At 46.7% G+C, this 20938-nt stretch overlaps 4 protein-coding genes across 4 annotated transcripts; 2 read left to right on the top strand and 2 right to left on the bottom strand.

Annotated features, from left to right (window-relative positions):
- Window positions 1–42: 42 nt before the first annotated feature.
- UA08_03002 (hypothetical protein) lies at window positions 43–14796 on the bottom strand (the record flags this gene model as incomplete). Its single annotated transcript, XM_020265106.1, has 1 exon — window positions 43–14796. One exon carries the CDS (start codon window positions 14794–14796, stop codon window positions 43–45), a length of 14754 nt encoding a protein of 4917 aa, XP_020122522.1.
- A 343-nt stretch (window positions 14797–15139) lies between these two features.
- On the top strand, window positions 15140–18120 carry UA08_03003 (hypothetical protein; the record flags this gene model as incomplete). The annotated part of the gene is made up of 7 exons (XM_020265107.1): window positions 15140–15297; window positions 15355–15887; window positions 15940–15986; window positions 16102–16254; window positions 16311–16425; window positions 16483–16574; window positions 16630–18120. 7 exons carry the CDS (start codon window positions 15140–15142, stop codon window positions 18118–18120), a joined length of 2589 nt encoding a protein of 862 aa, XP_020122525.1.
- A 193-nt stretch (window positions 18121–18313) lies between these two features.
- UA08_03004 (Pyrroline-5-carboxylate reductase) lies at window positions 18314–19320 on the bottom strand (the record flags this gene model as incomplete). The annotated part of the gene is made up of 2 exons (XM_020265108.1): window positions 18314–19200; window positions 19260–19320. The coding sequence occupies 2 exons, from the start codon at window positions 19318–19320 to the stop codon at window positions 18314–18316; spliced, it is 948 nt and encodes a 315-aa protein (XP_020122524.1).
- A 312-nt stretch (window positions 19321–19632) lies between these two features.
- On the top strand, window positions 19633–20392 carry UA08_03005 (hypothetical protein; the record flags this gene model as incomplete). The annotated part of the gene is made up of 2 exons (XM_020265109.1): window positions 19633–19788; window positions 19844–20392. The coding sequence occupies 2 exons, from the start codon at window positions 19633–19635 to the stop codon at window positions 20390–20392; spliced, it is 705 nt and encodes a 234-aa protein (XP_020122527.1).
- Window positions 20393–20938: the final 546 nt, after the last annotated feature.

The following is a 20938-nucleotide window of genomic DNA, read 5'->3' on the forward strand; positions in this document are numbered from 1 at the left end:
CAAATGCACCTTTTGTCTCCCTCTTTAATTACATCAAAATATTCATGAAGATGTATCAACCACCTCTGCAAACCATTGCTTCAAAGCCATTGCCAGGACAGCTGGCAATTCACGTACATTCCTTACAACCAGGTAATAAGAGAATGGAAATCCTTCCAAATATTTCTTCATCTTCAGTTTCATCTCTCCCGTACCCATCGCAGAGTCATCAGGCTCGAAGCTTGCTTGAGTCAAGTCCAATATCGAGCTTCCAGCCGTAGCATCAACTATAATGAATACAACCATGATACGTTCCTCTTGTGCTTGTCGAACCAGGCGGCGAATCGTCTCGTGATCTTCACAGATACCATCAGAGATGATGAGTTCAAGTTGCCAAAGATCAGCCGAATTGCTGCCACCTCCACCAGAACGCCTTGCGCGCGCCTCACGAAAGAGAGCAATGGAATCTGCAACAAGCTTACGAACATTTGTGCCGGTCTGCTGGTAGCTGAATTGCTGGAAAACTTGCGTGCCTGCCTCTGATGAGAACGGTTTGCCAAACTCATGCGCGACCCGGACATGCTCTTCGTCCCCAAAGCCAACGATACATAAGTCGCCTGCTTCCAGCATGCTCAGACTTCGAGCCACGAGGGCAAGCGTCTCGAACGCGAGCTGACCACTGCCACTTTCAAGCATAGATTTACTGTCATCAACAGCCAGCATAATTTGATAGTTGCGTTTGCTTGGAATTGATCGACGCATCCAGATCTTGTCACGCTTGTATTGGGAGGCAATATAAGGAATGATCTTTTTGATGTTGAGGCGCTTGCCTGTTCTGAAGTCACCGCGAAGTTTTGTGGCGAGCGTAGGAGCGAGAATGAGCCGGAGTTGCTCTGTAAGAGAAAGAGAGAGATCGTTAGTAACAGCTTCGTAGTGAGCCCACAATCTTCTAGCTTCCTCTATTGAAGTCTTTGGTGCACTGGCTGAGGAAAGGTGGATGGCGGCTAGATGTGTATCAACCTCGTCCAACTCTTCAGTCATTGGTGGCTCGCCGTTTCGTTCGTTCGAGGTTTCGCCAACTAAAGTGCTCTTGGCTGCATGGGCGCCATCGGGGGCATTGGAGTCTGCTACATCAAGGTCCATTGCCGTCGCGTCAAGCAAGTTTTCATCGGGCTCGATGTCTTTGTCGTCGTCAGTGACATCAGGCAGGATATCATCGGTAGCATTTGGACGCTCAGTTTCGACACCCTTCTTTTGATCTAATGCCTCTGCTTGTTCTTCGCTAGCCTGACCTAATGCTTGCGTATCGGCAACATCCTCTTCATCCGCCAGATGCTCGAAATTTGCATCAGCCATATCAGTATCTGGAGGTAGTGTTTGATCCTCTTTGTCCCTCGAGGAATTCATGATCTCTTGCTGTCGACGATGCCATTCCTCGAGAACATTACCGAGCTTTTTGAAGGCCTCGGATTGAGGATCATTTTGCGAATCTTCACCTGTACCTCCCGAACTAGACGCTGTTTTCTTTTGGTCCTCTCCTTCTTCTGCAGCGCCATTGGGTGGTTCTTCTTGGCCAGATTGTTCAGCACCACCTTCTTGCTGTGCATTTCCTGATGAACCCTTCTCTTCTTTGGTGTCTGTATCCACACCAAGACCACCGGTAATTTCATCACTCTCGTCAGCGTTCTCTCCAGTTGCAGTATTGTCATCCTTCTCAGGGATCTTGGTGTCCTTCTGTTCCGGTTCCTCTTCTGCAGTCTCATCTTCACCAGCAATATCTGTCGTTTCCTTGTCGTCTGGCTCTCCGGGCTCCTCAGTCTCATCCTGATCATTCTCTTCCATATCAATATCACCAGGATCTTGAGAAGTGTCCCGTTCAAGATCGTCTTCAGCTTCAGGTTCAGCTTTTTCCTCGACTTTATCTTCATTAGAGGCTGGCTCATAGTCAGACAGCTCGTCCATGCCATCATCACTCATTTCCGGCTCAGCATCATCGTTCTCCTCTCCGTCAAGCTGCATCTCCTCTGGGAGGTCAAGAGTTTGTTCCTCCTTAGCATGTGGATCGGTAACATCAAGCTCCTCCCTACCCCCTGTTTCTCCTTCGTCTTCAGGAGCTTCTTCCTCTTCTTCTTCTTCTTCCTCCTCCCCCTCCATTTGCTCTTTGTCACCTTCCTTTTCTGGTTCTTTCAACTCTTGCTGTTTCTTATCATTGTTTGCCGCTTGTTCATCACTCTCAGATTGCCCCTTGCCTTCTTCATTTTCGGTTTCTTTCTGTTGTTCATCATGAGAACCATCCCACAGTTTCTCATCGACAGCATTGGGATCAAGATCATTAACGCTGCCAACTTCCTCGTCAATCATATCCTCCTCGTCCTCTTCTTTATCCGAGCCATTCTCGTTTTCACTTTCTTCCCCTTCTTTCTGATCATCGTCAAATTCGCCCTCAAGGTCTTCTTGATCCATGTTCACGGCATCTTCAGACTCCTCCATCTCATCTTTAGAAGATTTTTCTTGGTTCTTTTCTTGTGCAAGCTCTGACAGGTCTTCATCGTCCTGGATATCTTTACTGATATCCTCAGCACCTTCGCCTTCGCCTAAACCTGTTCCACTTTCGACCTTGCCCGCTCCACTCTCCTCGGTAGATGCTTCGTGTGGACTGCAGAACCCCTCCGAAGCGATCTGTGTAAAGGATTTTGAGAGCACGTATGACATCTTGCAGACTTCTCGGTGAACCTTAAGATAACGGCTGGTGACGTCCTCACAGATATTGTGGTATTGCTCCGTTACTGGAAGTAGTCCAGCTATAATTGCACTGGCTAGGGGCAAGCTAGATCCTGGGTCCTGTAGGAACTGTAGCTTGTCGAGAACTTTGTTTAGGGATACTGATATATCTGCGATGTGCAAATCCCTCAGAGCCTTTGACAAGGATGAGTCTGTCCGAGAAAGCCAATCTTTGTCATCCATATCAGGTGGCAGGGATACCAAAGAACCTTTTAGCTCTTGTAGTCCGACTAAAATCATGTCCACTGCAGAAAGATACTGCTCATTCAAATGATCGATGGATATAATAGAACCGGTGATCAGGTCACTGTCAGGAACAGTAATTTCCAACCAGGAATTAACCTGTTCGAGTACAAAGGTCAGATCTGGTCGCTGCTCGATCAGGGTTGCCAGCTCGTCATTGAAACGCTTGAAAGAATTCATGACTTCGCGCTCCGTATCGGCTGCAACTTGAGATGTTATTCCTAATGGCAGGTCTGGAAGGCGCCCAATATCGCTCTTCAGGCGTCCAAATGTCTCATTCCAACGTTCAAAGGTGTCAGTAACGCTTGGTGAGCCTGAGTAAATGGAATGAATATCCACAATCTCCTTTCCAACGCCAAGAAGCGGTATCAACCAAGAGACGCGCCTAAAAGCACCTTCTCTTCCATCTTTGCAGTATTGACTGTCTTGCTGCAGGTACTGGGGACCATGAGTCCAGAGAACTTTCATTTTCTCAAAGGTGGTCCTGAGGTCAACTAGCTGCCTGATTGCAGGGGCGAGAGTGTCTCTCTGCTTTCTGATCAGCACCAAAAGACCCTCTGCAGACCCAACGCTCCTTGTTATTTCAGTAGGGTGGAGATCCTCGTTGTACTCGCGAGAGAACTTCCTAACATGAGGAAGCACATCGAGAAACCTCTGGAAGTAAGAGTCCGCACTTTTTGCCAATGCAGCAACCGAACCATCCTTGAAGATTAGGCTTGGTGTAGCAGCAAGAACCTGATTGGTTGTAGTTTGCTCTTCAATGAACACAGTGCTTACGTTTCGTCTTATGCCCATAAAATGTAATTGGCGAAGTGTCTCGGCATAAAATCGACGTTTTTGGGTCTTGAGGTGCTGAACTTGGTCCTTGTTTTCTTCCGTCAGGGTCTTCGGAGTCTCGGTTTTGAAAGTCTTGATACTCTCAATAACATCCGTGACAAAACTATTCAACTGCATTGGGACGTCAAGTTCAGATAGCGCAGAGTTGTAAACACGCAACATATTGGTAGCAGTAGTTGATGGATCCTTGAATCTGGGTGCTCTGTTTGTCCAGATAGAGTCGAGTCTTTGACAAACAGCTAGCGCCTCGGATGAATCCCACGGAACATTTGATAGCTGTTCAGCGTAGTTTGAACCTCCTGACTGCTCTTGAAGTTCAGGCATGCCTTGTTGCAGCAACGAATCAGTGGGCCGGGCGAGCAACTCCCTGTACTTCCGCACATATTTGAAAAGCTTATAGTGCGACCGCCGAGCACTTTCACGTAGAGCTGTGATGTTCGTATCTTTCCAGCTGGCAAGTTGAATTTGTTCTTTGATGTCCTTTTCAAATGATTTCCTCCCATCTTCCAAGGTCTTTGATATCACAGGCTCAAATGGCTTGAAATGTTGTAGGAAGTTCTCCAGAGCAGTAACAGTGCAGTATAATGCCGGGTAGTGGTTTGCAAATAGCAACAATAGTGACTTGAAAAGTTCCACCAACCGCAATCGGGCACTATATTGACCGAGAGTTGTAGACCTGAGGAAACCCGTAAGAGTATCCAATGCCTCAGCGGCGTAGCCCTTGAGATCTTCGTCGTTCTCCGCTTTTTGCAAGGGAAGTGCAATAAATGCTTCATATGCCACAAACCACCAAGTGCTGACTGCATTCTCGCTCTTTTCATATTCCAAATCAAGAAGCTTAGCCCATGTTGACAGCTCCAAGCGCCTCCAGCTAATGATCAAAGCCGTAATATCATCGTAAATTGAAACAACCGAATACTCTCTGCTGGCTACCGATTGCCACTCGTAAACGAGGCTGTGTAATTTTTCCACCTTCGTGATGTATTTGGCAACAGGTTCTAGATGCTTGAATTGTAGGACCTCTTGGCAACAAATTAGAACATCATGAATAGCCGCATGTTCAGGCCATGCTGCTTGGAGTTGAAGGAAACGAGTCCGGGTGGAGAGAACAAGCGAAACGAGGCGTTTTGCCTCCGCAATATTTGCATCCGAGTAGAAATTGTAATATCTCGGAGAAACATTTTCGTAAGACTTAAGCTCATCCTTTAAGACCAGAAGTATACCAGGCAAGTATAACTTCGGTGCTGCAGATGGCTGGTCCCCATTGCTGCTTAAGGATCCAAGCAGACGTGTGGATTCAGCAATGAAATGTCTCATACTTGTCTCAACATCTCCAGATTCAAATATCGAAGCATGGAGTTGTGTGAGTTTGAGAGAAATAGAATTTATGTCCATTCGAGGTTTTTCCGATATATCCTGTTCATTGCCTTCAAAAACAGGGAACAGTTCACGTAATTCTGATTCTTCAATCTCTTCGTTATCCTCATATGATCCTTTGTAGCGGTACATTTGAGACTTCTGTGCTTCTTCCTTTTGGTCTTGAGTGAGTTGCGTCTTCCATATGTGATGCAGAGAGCCAAGGATAATTTTGAGCTCTTGAAGACCGCTCGCTGAGGCCAGCCTGGATGGATCCGTACGGTGTTGGAGGACTAATGACGAGAGCCGGTGCATTTGCACCTGAATGTGACTCCTTGACGAACCACCTGTATGAACCGGGGTTTCTGTTACGGCATAATTGCTACCACCAATCAGAGGAGTAGTCTGAGTAACGATTGATGCTTGCGAAGATTTCGATTTGGTTTTGTTCGCTCCGTCTAAGCAAAGCGAAGCACCTAAATCAAGCATCGTCAGAAATCGAGTAACCAAGATTGTGATGTCGTCGTAAGCTCTGAAGTTGGAGCGAAGGCGAGCACAAATTAGACGAATATTTTCTCTCAGAAGACGCCCATATTGCTCGAATTCGGCAACTTCATAGGTTTCAGGGTTTCTGCTCAGAACTGAGTTGTGCAGGTTCAAGAACTCCCCATGCAACTCGGCAAGTTGTGACTTTTGTGAGCGACTGACAGGAGAAGCAGGCGGTGTTGATCCTAGCTTTTGCAACTCTTTTTCGATCAAAAGACGGCGCATGTTATAAGTTCTAGCAGAAAACTCGTTTTCAAAGGCCAGCAGAGCTTCGTCCTCAATAGTAAGTTGTAGGACCTGGTCGGTATGACGACGCCTCTCAATGACCAAGCCTAATGAAGGGTCATATGGTTTATCTGGGACAAAGAGGCGAAGACAAATCACGGAAAGCTGGATGCAAACACGGCCTAGTTTGTATATATCACTAGAAGAGCCTTCCCCGACAGTTGCAAGGGTCTGGATGCAGTGGGAAAGGTCGTTGATAAAGTGTCTGAAAAAGTGATCAGGTGGCAGGTCGATTGCTGGTTGAAGAGGTGGGACTGATCCTCCAGATATACCAGATCTTTCTATGGAACGCAAGACGTTAATCACATTTCCAAGACTGGCATCATTTAGAAAATCCTGATGAAGCCTTAGAATCTCTAATGCTACACTGGCAAATACCCGTGTTAGCAGTACACTCTGGACGAGCGATATCTCGCGGGAGCTGTAAGTCACGGCTTCAATTAAGGTATGCAGCTCGGTTTGGAAGAATTCAAGTCTTCCAAGGCATACTTCATTGACACGCTCCACGTGCTCTAATAGACCAGTAGAAAACGTCAAAGTCCAAGGTGACATAGTACTTGGGGTTCCTTCGGAGCAATTATAGAGTGCCAGCTTGTGCAGGATGGCGGGAATGGGCGACTTTTGGTCAAACGCCAGTATGGAGTCCGCTGGTCTTCCGGCAAGAAGGGGCAGGGTTTCATTCAGATGAGCGTGCTGGTGTATCTGGCTCTCGTTCCATAGGGTTGGCAGATCATGATACTCGCAAATGCTCTCGAAGACTTGCAAGAAATGTGGAGGCTGTGATGATGAATATAATTCAGTTGCCGAAACCAGCTCTGTGACTTGTTGCTTCAATCCTTGGACAAGAAGTTTACCATCGGCGTTGTTTAGTAGCATAGCAGTTTGTGCGTCGATTAAAGATTTTCGTACCAACCCAAGCTGAGAGATTTTCAGCCGCGTCTGCAGAGCAATCTTGTTGAATCTTCCAACTACTTCTTCTAAATCAAGAAGCGACTCCAGCTTTTCAATGTCAGCGCAGGTGGCAGGTCTCCAAGCATCCCAGATTTTTCGCATGCTCAGCCCTGTTTTCAATGCCCATGTTGACCTGAATCGACTTAAAAGCTGAGAGAAAGAAGAAAGCAGTGCACAGAGCGCGGATTGACTGTCGACGGCACGTGACAGAATCTGCTGGCCTATTTGAAGGTAGATCTGAAACACACCTTCGTCGAGCTCTGTGACCTGAGTGATGGTGAATATATCCCAGCAGAACCTAGTGAAATTTCTGAGAGTCGCCACGGAATCCTCCGAAATATGTGAGTTGCCGTCCAAGGCTTGGATAAACTCGTAAGAAGCCTGAACAAAGTCTGTCAAGAACGAGCTTACTGCCTGGGTGTCATCTTTCATCAGACTTGATATTCTCGTTGAAGCAAAAGATCGTTCCAGCCTTGTCATCTGAGAGGGCTTAAGAAGCTGAGAATTTTTATGTGAATGGACCAGACGCTGTTGAAGTCGGTGCAGATCTTTCTTAATATCTTGTAGATGAGCAACAAGGATAATTCGATCAGTATACGTCGGATGCCAGGTCAAGTGCGGTTCATTGATCAGAGGGTGGATAATGTCAATACCCTGCTGATCGTTCTTAACCATTGAAGAAATAGGACTCCATTGAAAACCGTCTTGTACGAGCTTGGCATAACGTTCAAGAACTTCAAAGAGCGAAGTTGAAGTTTGACCATTAAGAAAAGATGCAGCTACTTGCCGGAGCGACTGGTAGAAACTGGCAAAGTCCGACATTGCGACGTGATCTAAATGAATGCCAAACGACTGCTGCGCAAGTACTGACGTACTTAGCTCAGAATTGAAGTTCCAAACGTAGCGCAAACGGTATAGAGCCGACTCCAGAATAAAGGACGGTAGATAATCAGAAGATGCAAGGGGTGGTAGCTCCGATAGAAAACAGACCTCAACTGATCTGTTGCGCATGGCTCGAGACAATTCCCCATTTTTAGGGTCCATGGTAAGGAAAAGTCTGAAGTTCGGATGTGGCATAATCACTCGAGCAGAGCCATCCTCCGTACGTTGCTCGTTTAATACCAAATAACCATTTGGCTCCATCAAGGAGTTCAACCGGTCCAGAACCGAGGCGTTGCAAAGATTTGCATTATCCAGCACAACCCAATAGCCATGCTGTATGGCTTCAGTCAGTGCGCCTTCTGTCCACTCAAAGCCAACTTTGTTGGCATCCATAGAAGTTCGCGCCAATGTAGTACACCGGCGACTGATGTCGGCAAAGGTTGGGTCATCATAATCCGGCTGCAGGTTGCTGATGACCTCAAAGAGCGTCTGAATAGTGATTTCGGGGTTCTTGCATATTCTGTACATTTCCAGAAGACGAATAACTGAGTTTGAAGCTGTCTCGGGCGTGACAGCACTTATGATCTTGCGATGCAGAAATACCACTACATCTCGAGCTAGAGACTGTGTTTGCCTGCGGTAGTCGATTTGTTCGAAGCCGCCGATTAAGTCCATTGTATCTGTATCAGCACTTAACGCTAGTTCCACAAGTTCGGCACCTTGTATAGATGCAAGAGTGCGAATTGTGGCTGTTTTGCCACAACCTGAAGGTCCCACTAGGATACTCGGCCACCCTCGCTCTATACAGATTATGAGGGACTCAAGTATAGGAAGGTGAGATGGAAGAATTTTAATATTCGACTCGACGATGCTCTGTTCTATCTTCCTCCTTGGCATTTCAGCAAGCCCGACTTGAAAAGTCTCCGTCGTTAGGTTATGATAGTAAGACTTGTCGGGCGAAGGGCTTCCGAATGAATGCTTGAAGATTTCAGATATCAAGGAGCGATCCTTCTGAGTGCGAAATCTTTGGCTGATGATGTTTTCAAGGAAGTAGCCACTAGGAATCTGCACATCCCCTCGATCAGCAAGCTGGAACCATCGTATGATATCTCGAAGATTTAACTCCCATGGTCCCCCAGTATTTGCGAATTCTCGGTCATGGTCAATGGCCCAGTTCATCCTCGATATGAAATCCACAACTTTCGATGTTTGTTCGAGAGGGGTTTTCGGGAACAATTTTGAACAGATGCTATTTAAATCCGCATCACTGAAGGAATCAGCATAGACAACAGTGAAACGGTTCACAAATGATGCCGGAAGACCTTTCCTGCCACCACCTTGATGATGTGGATTTTGGGCAGCGAACAGAACGAAGTCTGGATGTCTTCTGAATGTTTGATCCAGTTCGGCTACATATACCTGCTGGCGATGATCAAGACAGGAATTAAGACCTTCCAGCACCGACTGGGAAGCAAGGTTCATTTCATCTAGTAGCACCCAATCTCCGCGTTGCATGGCTTGCAGAAATGGCGCATCTCGCCACGCGAACTGGCCGACATCACCACCCTCAACCGGGACATCTGAGCCGAAAAGGTCGGTTAAATCTGTTTGCTCTGAAAGGTTGATTCGAGTGAGAGGCTTTCCAAGAGCACGAGCGAGGGATGCGACTAGAGTCGTCTTTCCAACACCAGGACTGCCTTCAAGAAGTATAGGCTTGGACGTCTGTAGACCACGGGCTATTCGCACAGAGTTGGCAATGGTTGTCGGTGCATCCATAACGAAATGAGGATCTGGAGATGAATTCGAAGAAACCGGAAGTTTGAAAGGTCCCACATGTAGATTTCCGTCTTGAATCAGTACAGTGGACTTTTCATTATAGATCTCCAAAGCATTAATTCCGAGTAACTCCGCTAGTTTCTCAAGGCACAGTCGCCGATTCTGAGCAACACTGTCCATTGAAGTAGACAACATCGCAGAAGGGTTAGCACCCAAGGTATCAATATAGACCATGGCAGCTCCCTGAACAATTGCAAAATCTGGGTCAGATGGCGCACATTTGTTGATGAATTCCACCCACCCAAGAAGGTCACGTATGGATAAAGCAGAATTGGACGACCCCTGAAACGTTTCTTTGAACCATTTCGCAAACTTGAGCATTGACTTAGCTTTAGTCTCATTCAGGAATAGCAACTTATTCTTCAAAATTGGCAGTATGTCTTCTTCCTCTGATAGCTGAGGTACCCAAATTTCGGTCATACGATTTCTGAGCGCTGCAGATAACTCTCTTTTGCCGTAGTCCCCGCCAGGGTTCATAGTCGATAGAAACTGATACCCGTCTTGAGCCACAACCAAAGAGTCAATTGGTCCTTTTTCGGCGAGTAGAAGCGACCTATGGGGTTCGAGGACACTGTTGAGTCTCTCGAGGACGGAATCATCAGCAAGAGAGACTTCGTCAAGAAGAAAATATTGGCCAGTCTTCATAGCAGTAATAAGGCTTCCATCGGACCACTCAAAGAGAGCTTGAGATCTTGTGATATTTGTCTTTATGCGATCCAATAACTCAGAAGGTATTGTCTGCAGCGTTTCAGAGGTCAGTCCTGAAAAGGCTACTTTCAGTTCCTCCAAGCTCCTTGACGACCCTTGGGCTCCAACATCCGAGACCGTCTGTAAAAGGCTCTCGAGGTCATCATGCAATTGTCGCTCTATGGCAGAGCGATTTCGCAGTGGCCGTTGTGCACCAACAAGATCCCCCGTCTCAAGATTGACATGGGCATTGACGATGAAGATATCTTTGCCGTAAATTTCAGCTACTGCCTGACAGATTTGCGTTTTGCCACAGCCGGTTTCTCCAACCAGGAGGACAGGTTCGTTGTTTCGAAGAGCTTCAGAGACGAGAACAAACACTCTTCGCATAGCTTTTGTCCAAACAACACCTTTTGACAGAGAAGCTTTCCCTTGCGCTTTTCTCTCTAGTTCAGCATGTCCGTAAACGTCATCTTCGTTGATCTGCACCTTCATGACATCTTCTATGACTTTCTTAACGGCAGCTCGTTCGGAAGAATTTCGTACTCTCTCGGCAAGAAGCATGAAACCGTTGATAGCTAAAGTTTCACGATCGTCCGCCTGACGAAGCGCCCACCTAAAGAGGTCACGGAGTGTGGCGAAACTATTCTTCTGTTCGAATAGGCGAGTAGATTGTCTTAACACTGAGAGCTTTTTGTACACAGATACGATTCTCGCACAAAAAGACGGGGCTATTTGCGTCCGTTCTTTCAGAATATATTCCAACTCATCCTCTGGAATATCATCGAAATGCAATTCAAGAAATCGATTCCTGAACGCTCTGGAGAGAACTTTTCGTCCACCATACAGTCCAGCAGGATTTTGAGTAGCAAAGAGCATGAAGTTCGGGTGCGGCTGAATGACTTCTTGTGTCTCTGGCAGAAACAGCTCTCGATTGTCATCCAAAAGTCGATTGAGTGCTTCCAAAACATCTGAAGGTGCCAGGTTAAGCTCATCAAGAACAATCCAGTAGCCATTCCTAAGAGCTTCCACGAGGACACCCTCTTGATATTTCAGAGTCCCGCCGTCTGTGGAAACATACGATCCAAGATATTCCTGCAAATCAGTATGCTCATGATTGTTTATGCGGACGAATTTGTTGCCCGAAACTTTAGCAAGATATTCGACCATGCTAGTTTTGCCAGATGATGTAGGACCTTGAAGAAGAATAGGAGATCGACGCGTAGAACTAGCACGAAGCAAGTTCTTCAAGTTTTTCTCAATGAATGGCGTGAAAATATAGTGCGGCTGCTTTTCCGCTGTGAGAGGACCCTTTTTCATCCAATAATGTTTGAATTGCACATACTCATTGCCGTCGTTGGGGGGCTTAGGGACTTGGCCAAGCAATGATTTCGCATGCTTCGCAGAGCCGAAAATATGCTTTTCGATTAAAGGCACAACGAGTTTCTCTGATTCTTGGCTGAGAAGTGTCAGGAAACTCATGCAGAACCCTTCGTAAGCTGCTCGTCGAAGACCATAAATGTGTACATGATCCACGATATAAATTAGTGATCGTACTAGTGTACGAATGCTGAAATGGGGTCTCTGACCCGCGCCATCAGTCAGTTTATTTTCAGCCGTCAATTTCTTTGTGGCGAGATAAAGACTGGCAATATCCGAGGCAAGCCGGGGGTCGCTTTGAGTTAGATTGCCCAGGTAGGTCTGTATCAATCCAAGCAGGTCATCAAAGTCGGCATCTGGGGAGTGAACGTAAATCTCCGTAAACCTCGAACGTAGTCCTGGAGCCAAATCCCTCTTTCCTGCATCAGTAGCAGGATTCATGGCTCCAAATATTCGAAAATCGGGGTGACCATATACACGCTCCACGTCACCAGCTTCAGACAGAAGAACCGAGGGCAGTCCTTCATCGCCATGGTGCAACAAACTCGCAATATTCTCTAAAATATCTGGGGTTGCCAGGTTGATCTCGTCCAACAAAACCCACTCGCCGTTTCGTAGAGCTCGGACAATCTTTCCTTGAACGAAAGCAAACGCGAATTTCGAGTCACCTTTGCTTGCTTGAGCCTCAAAATCGGTTAGTTGAGCTTTGAAAAGTTCCCACTTCTCCCGCAAAGCAGCATACTTAGGAGAGTCCAGTTTGCGCTTTTTGGATGGTTGCTCTTCGGTTCTCTGTTCAGCTGCTGTCCCTTCTTTGGGAGAACGAAAGACACTATCGGCCATACGAACAGCTTCGTGCCAGAGATTCACCAGACGCGGCCAGTTTCCACTAGTTAAATTCTTTGTAACTGAAGATAGAAACTTCTGGTTCTTTTTAGCAGAGAAGGTCTGCTCAAATAGTTGGTTGAATTCGTCCAGCAATGGAATAGCCATTGAACGAAGGTTAACAGGCCGGAATCCGCCCAATAGATCTGTGCTCTCGCTCTGTTGAGAAAGGTTGACCACGGTAAGCTTCTGGCATTTGAGGCTTGCTAATTGCTGAATCACAGCCGTTTTGCCAATGCCGGTTTCTCCAACAAGGAGCACAGGCTCCGAAACCTGAATAGCGGCCGTGATTTGCTCCATTGTCTTCAGAGCTGCTCTTGTTGGTGCAAAACGAGCGGACGATTTAGCATATCGTGATTTCGCCGTTCTCGTGACTCTCATTTTCGTACACATTTCCCTACCAACCGAGAAACTATCTTCACGGTCAGCGTATGGAGGAGTCCGCTCTTGGAGGCAGTAATGGGCTCTTTGAGGAGACAGCTGAAGAACCTCGGCGATAATCGAGGATAATATATGCCCGAAATCTTGGTCAGGCAAATATCGAATGAAGATATCCACAGTATCAAGAAACATCTCGTCTTGAAAGCTCTCAGGGGTTGCTTCGTTCCCTGACATAACTCCAAGACGCAAAAGCCGCTTGTTCAGTCTGTTGCACAGCTTGATCAAATCTCGAAGGCCCGGTGCCCTTCCTTGAGCTGATCTCGCCGCCATGTTGCTTTGAAAAGCAGAGCAAAGCCTGTCATAGATTTCAATAAGGGTAGCAACTCGCGTCGAAAGCAGTGGATATTTCTGAATGAGAACCTGACGAACTTCACTGAGAGGTAAAGAGCTGATTTGGATTTTATTCCATAACCTAATCCCCAGAAGGCCATGGCTTGGGGTAACTTCTTCCCCTTTGCTATTAAGCGAAGATTTCATTGTAGCAATTATTCTGAAACCATCAGCGCATTTGATCCTTTCCTTTCGACTCGGTATAATCAGCTCGCCCTTCTCAATGACCGGCAACATGAGGCCTATAACTTCTGATGGGGCCCGATCCAGGTCCTCTATCAGAATCCAACGACCTTCTTTGGCAGCTTTCGTCAGAACTCCAGGTTGCCATGCAAATGCACCTGTTAATGAAGATGTTGCATACATGCCAAGCAAGCTCTTTGCATCCGTTTGCTCGTTCAAGTGAAGCGTGACCATGGATGACCCCTGTCCCATTGTTTTGGCAATATCATTGACCAAGGAAGTTTTCCCTGCATTGGGCAAACCAACAAGAAGCAATGGCTTTTGCTCAAGTAGGGACGCCGCGATGTCCCGCAAGTTATTTGTGACCGTGGTAGTCCGGACAAGGCTGCTTTCGGGAGCAGGCCTATTCCATCTGACTTTAGGAACAAGAACTCCACCAATATCAGCAGCACGGGGACTCAGATTGGCCTTGTACTTGTCTACCATTTCCAATGCGGAATCGGTTGAAAGCACACCTCGCTTCCTCCTTATTTCAATGTCAAGATATTGCCAACGACGTTCTTCCCACAATCCGAGAAGTCTATAATCAATAATGGTATTCTCCCAAGGGCCTTCGATAGGCTCGACACCGATATGCGTCGCCACCATCGTTTGTGTAGCTGCATCTGCAGCTCTCATATAATAGCAAAAACATCGGACCGCCAAATAGCGTACGCATCTATCTGGGTGTTGGAAGAGCGGTTGGAATTGAACGGGAGAAAAAATTGTGGAGAAGGATTCTAGATCGAATGATAATAGGCGGAATATGCAATGAAGAGCATTTCGCGTCGTATAATCGTCGAGGTCGAGTAGATTTAGTGTCATAGAACCGTTGGAATTTCCATGGCTTGTGGTCGCGAAATTGCTAGCGAAAGGTCGAAGATGCGGCGCGAAAGGCAAAATTCGAGAAAATGCAGCAAGTACTTTTAGATAGGTTTGTGGTTCTAAATCAAGCCATCTTGAGGCCAGGTCAACAAAGAGCGGCTCATAAGACGCAAAAATCCATTCTGTATTCCCTGGCTCGAGTGCAGCAAGAGCAAGCGCATCAAGATATTCCGATCCAGATGCATTTCGAAGTCGCTCTGCGAGCTCAGTCGGAAGGCGATGAAGCCCTTCGGCTTCTGAGAGCTTCAGCTCGAAGACAGGTCGCTCTTCCATAATGCGGCCTATCTTCGCAATGTAGAAGCCCTCCGATAATTAAAAAGAAGGAAGATTATATAAAATCCGCAGAATTGGCGGACTTCTATATTTTTTTTTGGAGGAGTTATTTTTCTGCCATAACAATTGTGGATCCCGCATTTGTTACCGCCTTTGGTGGGCGCAGGCTGGACGGCCGCAGCTTGCGCCAAGCCAACAGCTCCGCGGTGCAACTCAGGGCTCCAACCAGAGACCCTATATCAACGCTGTTATAATGCGCCCGTCCCATGCCACATTGCTGCTCTTCTAGCTAAGAGCAGGTCGATTGCCCATTGTATTCCGATGCATTCAACCTGCTAAAACCATGTTCCCGACAACTCTCAGTTCTGGCGATGTGGAACTAACGGAGTCATCACGGGATGTTCACGCAGATCGCTTCGAAGACGACGATCAGGCGCCGGATCACGAAGGCGATGAAGCCATCTTTGCCCAAGATCCATTTTCACAGAATAATATCGAGCCGTGTGTGATCTCTTGGTGATTTACGGTGTGAATTCGGGCCGCTAACAGAAACCATAGAATATCCTTCAAGCGCAAGCAGAAACGGTCTGCTCGTTTCGGCTTATCGAATGTCTTCTCGGGGAGCGGTAGCAGCGCATCGCATACACTCAACAACTTATTCAATAGGGGTAGTTCTCTAAACGATTGGCCAAATTCGGGTGACAATTCAAGAACAGCCCACACCAACGGCGAAGCCGGCGCCTTTAAAGAAGACGGGCCTCTCGACTGGTATGTCGAAGGCCCTGGTCGAAGGCTGGCCTACGATGACCTCACCGCAATCGATTGGGTCTTTGAGTACACTAAAGAACGCCAAAGACGAAGGCTCTTATATTCCACAGGACAAGGCGTTTTGGGCCATTTGCACCAACTCTTGGATGCAAGCCATGTCTGGGTGGTTTTGGTCGCAACTGGGGTTGCAGTTGGCTTGATTGCAGCATGCATCGATATTGCAAGTGATTGGTTGAGCGATTTAAAGTTGGGTTATTGCAAAGGTGAAGAAGGTTTCAGCCAATTCTACCTCAACCGGGGATTCTGCTGTTGGGGGCATGAAGGTAGTATCCCAGGTACAAGTCCATCCATTGCATGATTGCTGACGAATTATAGATTTTTCGGAATGCGTTGGTTGGAAATCATGGAGGGATGCCTCAAAAGTAAACTCTGCCGGCGGGGGTTACGTGCTGGAGTATATAATATTCATAGTATTTTCTGTATGCCAGACAGCTGTTCCACTCTTTTGAACACTCAGACTAACAGCCACCACAATAGGTCCTCTTTGCATCATTTGCGTGCACATTGGTACGGAATTATGCACCATATGCCAAACACAGTGGAATTCCCGAGATAAAAACAGTCCTCGGGGGCTTTGTCATGAAGCGTTTTATGGGTGGCTGGACACTGGCCATTAAGTCTCTAGGACTTGTAAGTCGAGCTCACCATAATATATTTCGTTGTATGCTTTTACTAAAATTAAGAAGTGTCTTGCTGTTGCTTCCGGCATGTGGCTGGGTAAAGAAGGCCCTCTTGTTCATGTCGCATGTTGTTGTGCGAACATTCTCATGAAACCATTTGACTCGTTAAATAGCAATGAAGGTACTTTTCACTTTCGAAGAAGACCTATACGTACAAATCTAACATTTTATTTCTCAGCAAGGAAACGTGAAATCCTTTCGGCGGCTGCTGCTGCAGGCATATCTGTTGCCTTCGGGGCCCCCATTGGCGGAGTACTATTCAGTTTAGAGGTAAGCTGTTTTACTCCTCGTCTATCGTTTCTTCATTCATCTAAATGTTTTCAAGCAACTTTCGTATTATTTCCCGGATAAAACAATGTGGCAGAGTTTCGTATGTGCTACTGTTGCTGCTGTCACGTTGCAAGCACTGAATCCTTTCCATACTGGTAAAATCGTGCTTTACCAGGTGACCTATACTAGAGGATGGCATCGATTCGAAATTATTCCATTCATAATACTCGGCATCGTGGGTGGCCTCTATGGAGGACTATTCATCAAGCTCAACATGAGAATAGCCAGATGGCGCAAGTCCAGGAGTTGGTCTTACCCGCTACTTGAAGTGGCCTCAGTTGCTCTTATCAGCGCCGGACTAAACTTCCCCAACAAGTTCATGAGAGCACAATCGTCAGAACTAGTATATCAACTTTTTGCCGAGTGTGCAACGACCACAGACGATCAGTTGGATCTGTGTAAAACAGGTGCTGCATCTTTTGGTGTTATTGCTCTCTTGATTGTGGCAGCATTGCTTGGTGTCTTCCTAGCATCCGTCAGCTTCGGTCTGGAAATCCCAGCGGGCATTATTCTTCCCTCCCTGGCAATCGGCGCTCTGTTTGGCCGTGCACTCGGCATCGGTGTTGAAATGTGGCAAATGGCGTTCCCTAATTTCTTTCTTTTCGAAAGTTGCGAGCCCGATATACCGTGTATCACTCCAGCAACTTACGCAATCATAGGGGCCGCATCAGCTCTTGGGGGAGCTACCAGAATGACAGTTTCAATTGTGGTGATCATGTTTGAGCTGACGGGTGCTCTAACATATGTGATTCCAATCATGATAGCTGTCATGCTCTCCAAATGGTGTGGTGACATATTTGGCAAACGCGGCATATATGAGTCCTGGGTTCACTTCAACGAATATCCGTTTTTGGATCTTAAGGATGACAAGCCTCCACCAGATGTGCCGGCATCGAGAATAATGACTAATGTAGACGATCTCACTGTGATTCCTGCTGTTGGTCATACTATTGAATCACTTAGGAATCTGCTCATGCAGACACGATACCGTGGATTCCCGGTGGTGTTAGACGCATCGAATCCAATTCTGCTTGGCTACATATCTCGTAACGAGCTTTCTTACGCACTGGAGTCATCTCTATCCTCTACGAATCGCAATTGGACGTCAGAGACACAGGCCTATTTTGTTCATCAACCATTTTCTGACCCAATTGAAACGCTTGATTTACGGCCCTGGATGGACCAAACGCCCATAACACTCAACAGCCATACCACCTTCTCCATTGTCCTGGGTATGTTCCAGAGACTTGGGCTTAGATATGTACTGTTTGTGCACAAGGGCATTCTAAAGGGTCTCCTCACGAAAAAAGATGTCTGGTTCATTCTTAACGGCATGGAAAGTCGACGAGAGAAAGACTTCGAAAGTGGGCCGCTTAGAGAAGCGAGCAACTCGGAAGAGATAGGATTGCTTGGTGACGAAGTATCACATGCCGATGCCGAAGATCTTGGCCTCATAGAGGGTCGACAATCTATGCAGTCTCTGTGAAGCTTTCCCGGGTGGCTATTCTCTTTTTTTATGTTCTTTTAGCGAATTTGTTCGATTTAGATACCATACAACGCGATTAGAAACCAAGGGCACATAAGCAAAATTGCACTTTCGTCAATGCAGCAGTAGGTCGTCTATTTCATTATTGTTCTTTTCATATTGAATGATGCCAAAGTAACAGTGGAAGACAATTTTAACGTCTAGTGCCATTGACTAGTTGGGTACCCTTTCCAAGCTCGCTAGCGACGCATGTTGCCTCACGAACAGCACGGGCGATCGTGCCCCGAACAGCAGCGTCTTCCAGGACAAGTAGGCCACCAATTGTGCATCCACCAGGTGAAGAGATTTTCTCCTTAACAATTGATGGGTGCTCTCCACTTTCAATCATGCCGACAGTTCCTTTCAACACCTGGCAAGCCATAAGCTGGGCTTCAGCACGCGGCAGACCCATAGCCACAGCGCCATCTGCCAACCCTTCAATCATCAAGGCAGCGAAAGCCGGTCCAGAGCCAGCCAAAGCAGTGCATACATCCATTTGAGATGGTGGAAGGTGCACAATCTTGCCGATGCGAGTGAAGATCCATGAAACAAGATCGTCCCATTCCTTTGGCAGGGGCGGGGTAGTGATGCTAATAGTGGTCATGGACTGCCTGATCATAGCGGCAGTGTTGGGCATAGCTCGCACAATAGTACATCTTTCTGAAGCAGAGGCAGACCCTTCGAGGTACAGTGTATCTTCAATTTGCTTGGCATGGACACCGGCCAGGACACTGATCAATAATTTGCCTTTCAATGCTTCACGCATACCGGGAACATTCAATACGTCGTTCAGCATATATGGCTTACAGCCTAGAATGACAATATCCGCCTCTTTGACCCCTGTCAAGTTGTCATTCTGCAATATCTTGACTGGAAACTTGGGGTACGGCTCTACAGCGCTCCGTATTCGCGCTGCAGTTCGCTCTGATCTGATGCAGGCGATAAATTTAGTGGGTGTTTCGAAGGACGTCTTTTCCCCTGGCTCTGAAGGTTCTGAGATCGAAGCTAGAATGCCCGTAAGAACCGCGAGACCCAGGTTTCCTACTCAGCAGTGAGGTTAGGTCTCTATATTTATTCAATCCGATCTCGGCTATACACACCGCATCCAAGCATAGTCAAAGTCTTCTCCCCAGATTTTGTTGCTAAGGTTTGAGTCGCCATCTTGTGCGATAGAATTTTTTTATTCTACAGATGGTTATGATGTGGATTGGAAGAACTCTTGGGTATGCGTGGGTGTAGATGTAGTCATATACTTTCTTCCATAAATTGCATTTCGTCGAGGGTAACCGGGCCGATGCAAACGCCGCCGACGAGCCGGGCGGTAACTCTACATTTTTATTCTGCCCGATAAAACATCGCTCACCGCTTTTATACAGGCCAATGGCTTCTTACAATCTCTCTTCTACGCTTCTCGATCATGTTATTAAAGCAAGTCCTGAGGAGCAGTAAAACGCACTGCTATCTGTTGGAAACATGGCGGACCCTTTCGAAGTCCGCATGCGATTTACGATGCAATTACAACATTTAAGTGCTGCCGTCGCTTCATCCCAAAGAGCAGCACAATATGCGCTCAAGTTCCGCGATATGGATGAGGACCTCCATTCATGTATCTTAGAGCAGCTTGAGAGAGTGAGTCGAGCCCGTTAATATAAAATATGGTCAACTAACCAATATATCTGTACAGAACAATATGAATAATAGGGCAAACATCATGTCCTTCATTGAACATTTCTGCGAATTAGCCACCAAGGAAAACCATCTCAACTATGTCCGCATGATTCAACGAGACATACTTATCATTGTGGATGCCGTGGCACCGGCAGACGGCTCAGGAGCGGCGAACGTGAAGCATGTGCGCCGTGTCTTGCAGGGCTTGCAGGACAAGAATGTACTTTCCAGTGAGACGGTGACGGAAATCGGCGCGGCCCTCAAAGAGCGAGAAACAAACCCCTCACATGTTCTTGACGTTGAGGCACCAGATAATACCTCTGAGACTACGCCAAGGGTATCAAAGGCGAATGGCAATATTCGGGTCGATAAAAGACAGATTGAGCAGCGGATCGAGGAAGACCGCGAACGCAATAAAAGGCTACGCGAGAGCATGTGGACGGTTAGTGGCGATCATAGAGGCGAACTCAAGCAGAGCTGGGATGAAATCAGCGATATTGGCGATGACGATTTCCTCGGTGCTGAAGAGGAATATGGCGAGAGGCAGCAGATGATCACTGCATAGCCAGCACGTCGCTTTGTTTTAACCATTTTCTCAAAATTGCATGGATGCGGTGCGGGCGTTCTCGGAAATAATTCATCATGTTTGGCAGATATTTATGCATATTATATGATGAATCTGTGAATAGGATCTAGGAAACGAGTTTTGTTGTTGATATTTTTTTTTAATTTAAAAAAGCGTGTGATGTCTTTCGCAGGGCTTCTTACTCCCCACTTCCGATTTAGCAGAACATCTACTTCATCGCGACAACAAATATGCTAAATTTATATGGTGATGATAATACTTTTTTTCCTTCGGAAATTAGAAATAGGAATAAACGATGCGTAAATTGGCAAGAATAATACATATCGTGATGGCATCGGCGAAACAAAAGTCCGGATAAGAGCGGAGTCCCCGCTGGCTGGAGAAGATTTCTCTAACAAAATAATTGTCGAAAAGTACATACAACATCCACACTCTCGAGGCTCGCGCCATTTGAACTGTTCTGTCAGAGTCTATGAACATTTCCAGATTGGATGGTCTCTGAATAGTGATATACTTCTTTTCATT

This window comes from Talaromyces atroroseus, assembly GCF_001907595.1.
Source record: "Talaromyces atroroseus strain IBT 11181 chromosome Unknown scaffold_2, whole genome shotgun sequence".
NCBI lineage: Eukaryota > Fungi > Ascomycota > Eurotiomycetes > Eurotiales > Trichocomaceae > Talaromyces > Talaromyces atroroseus.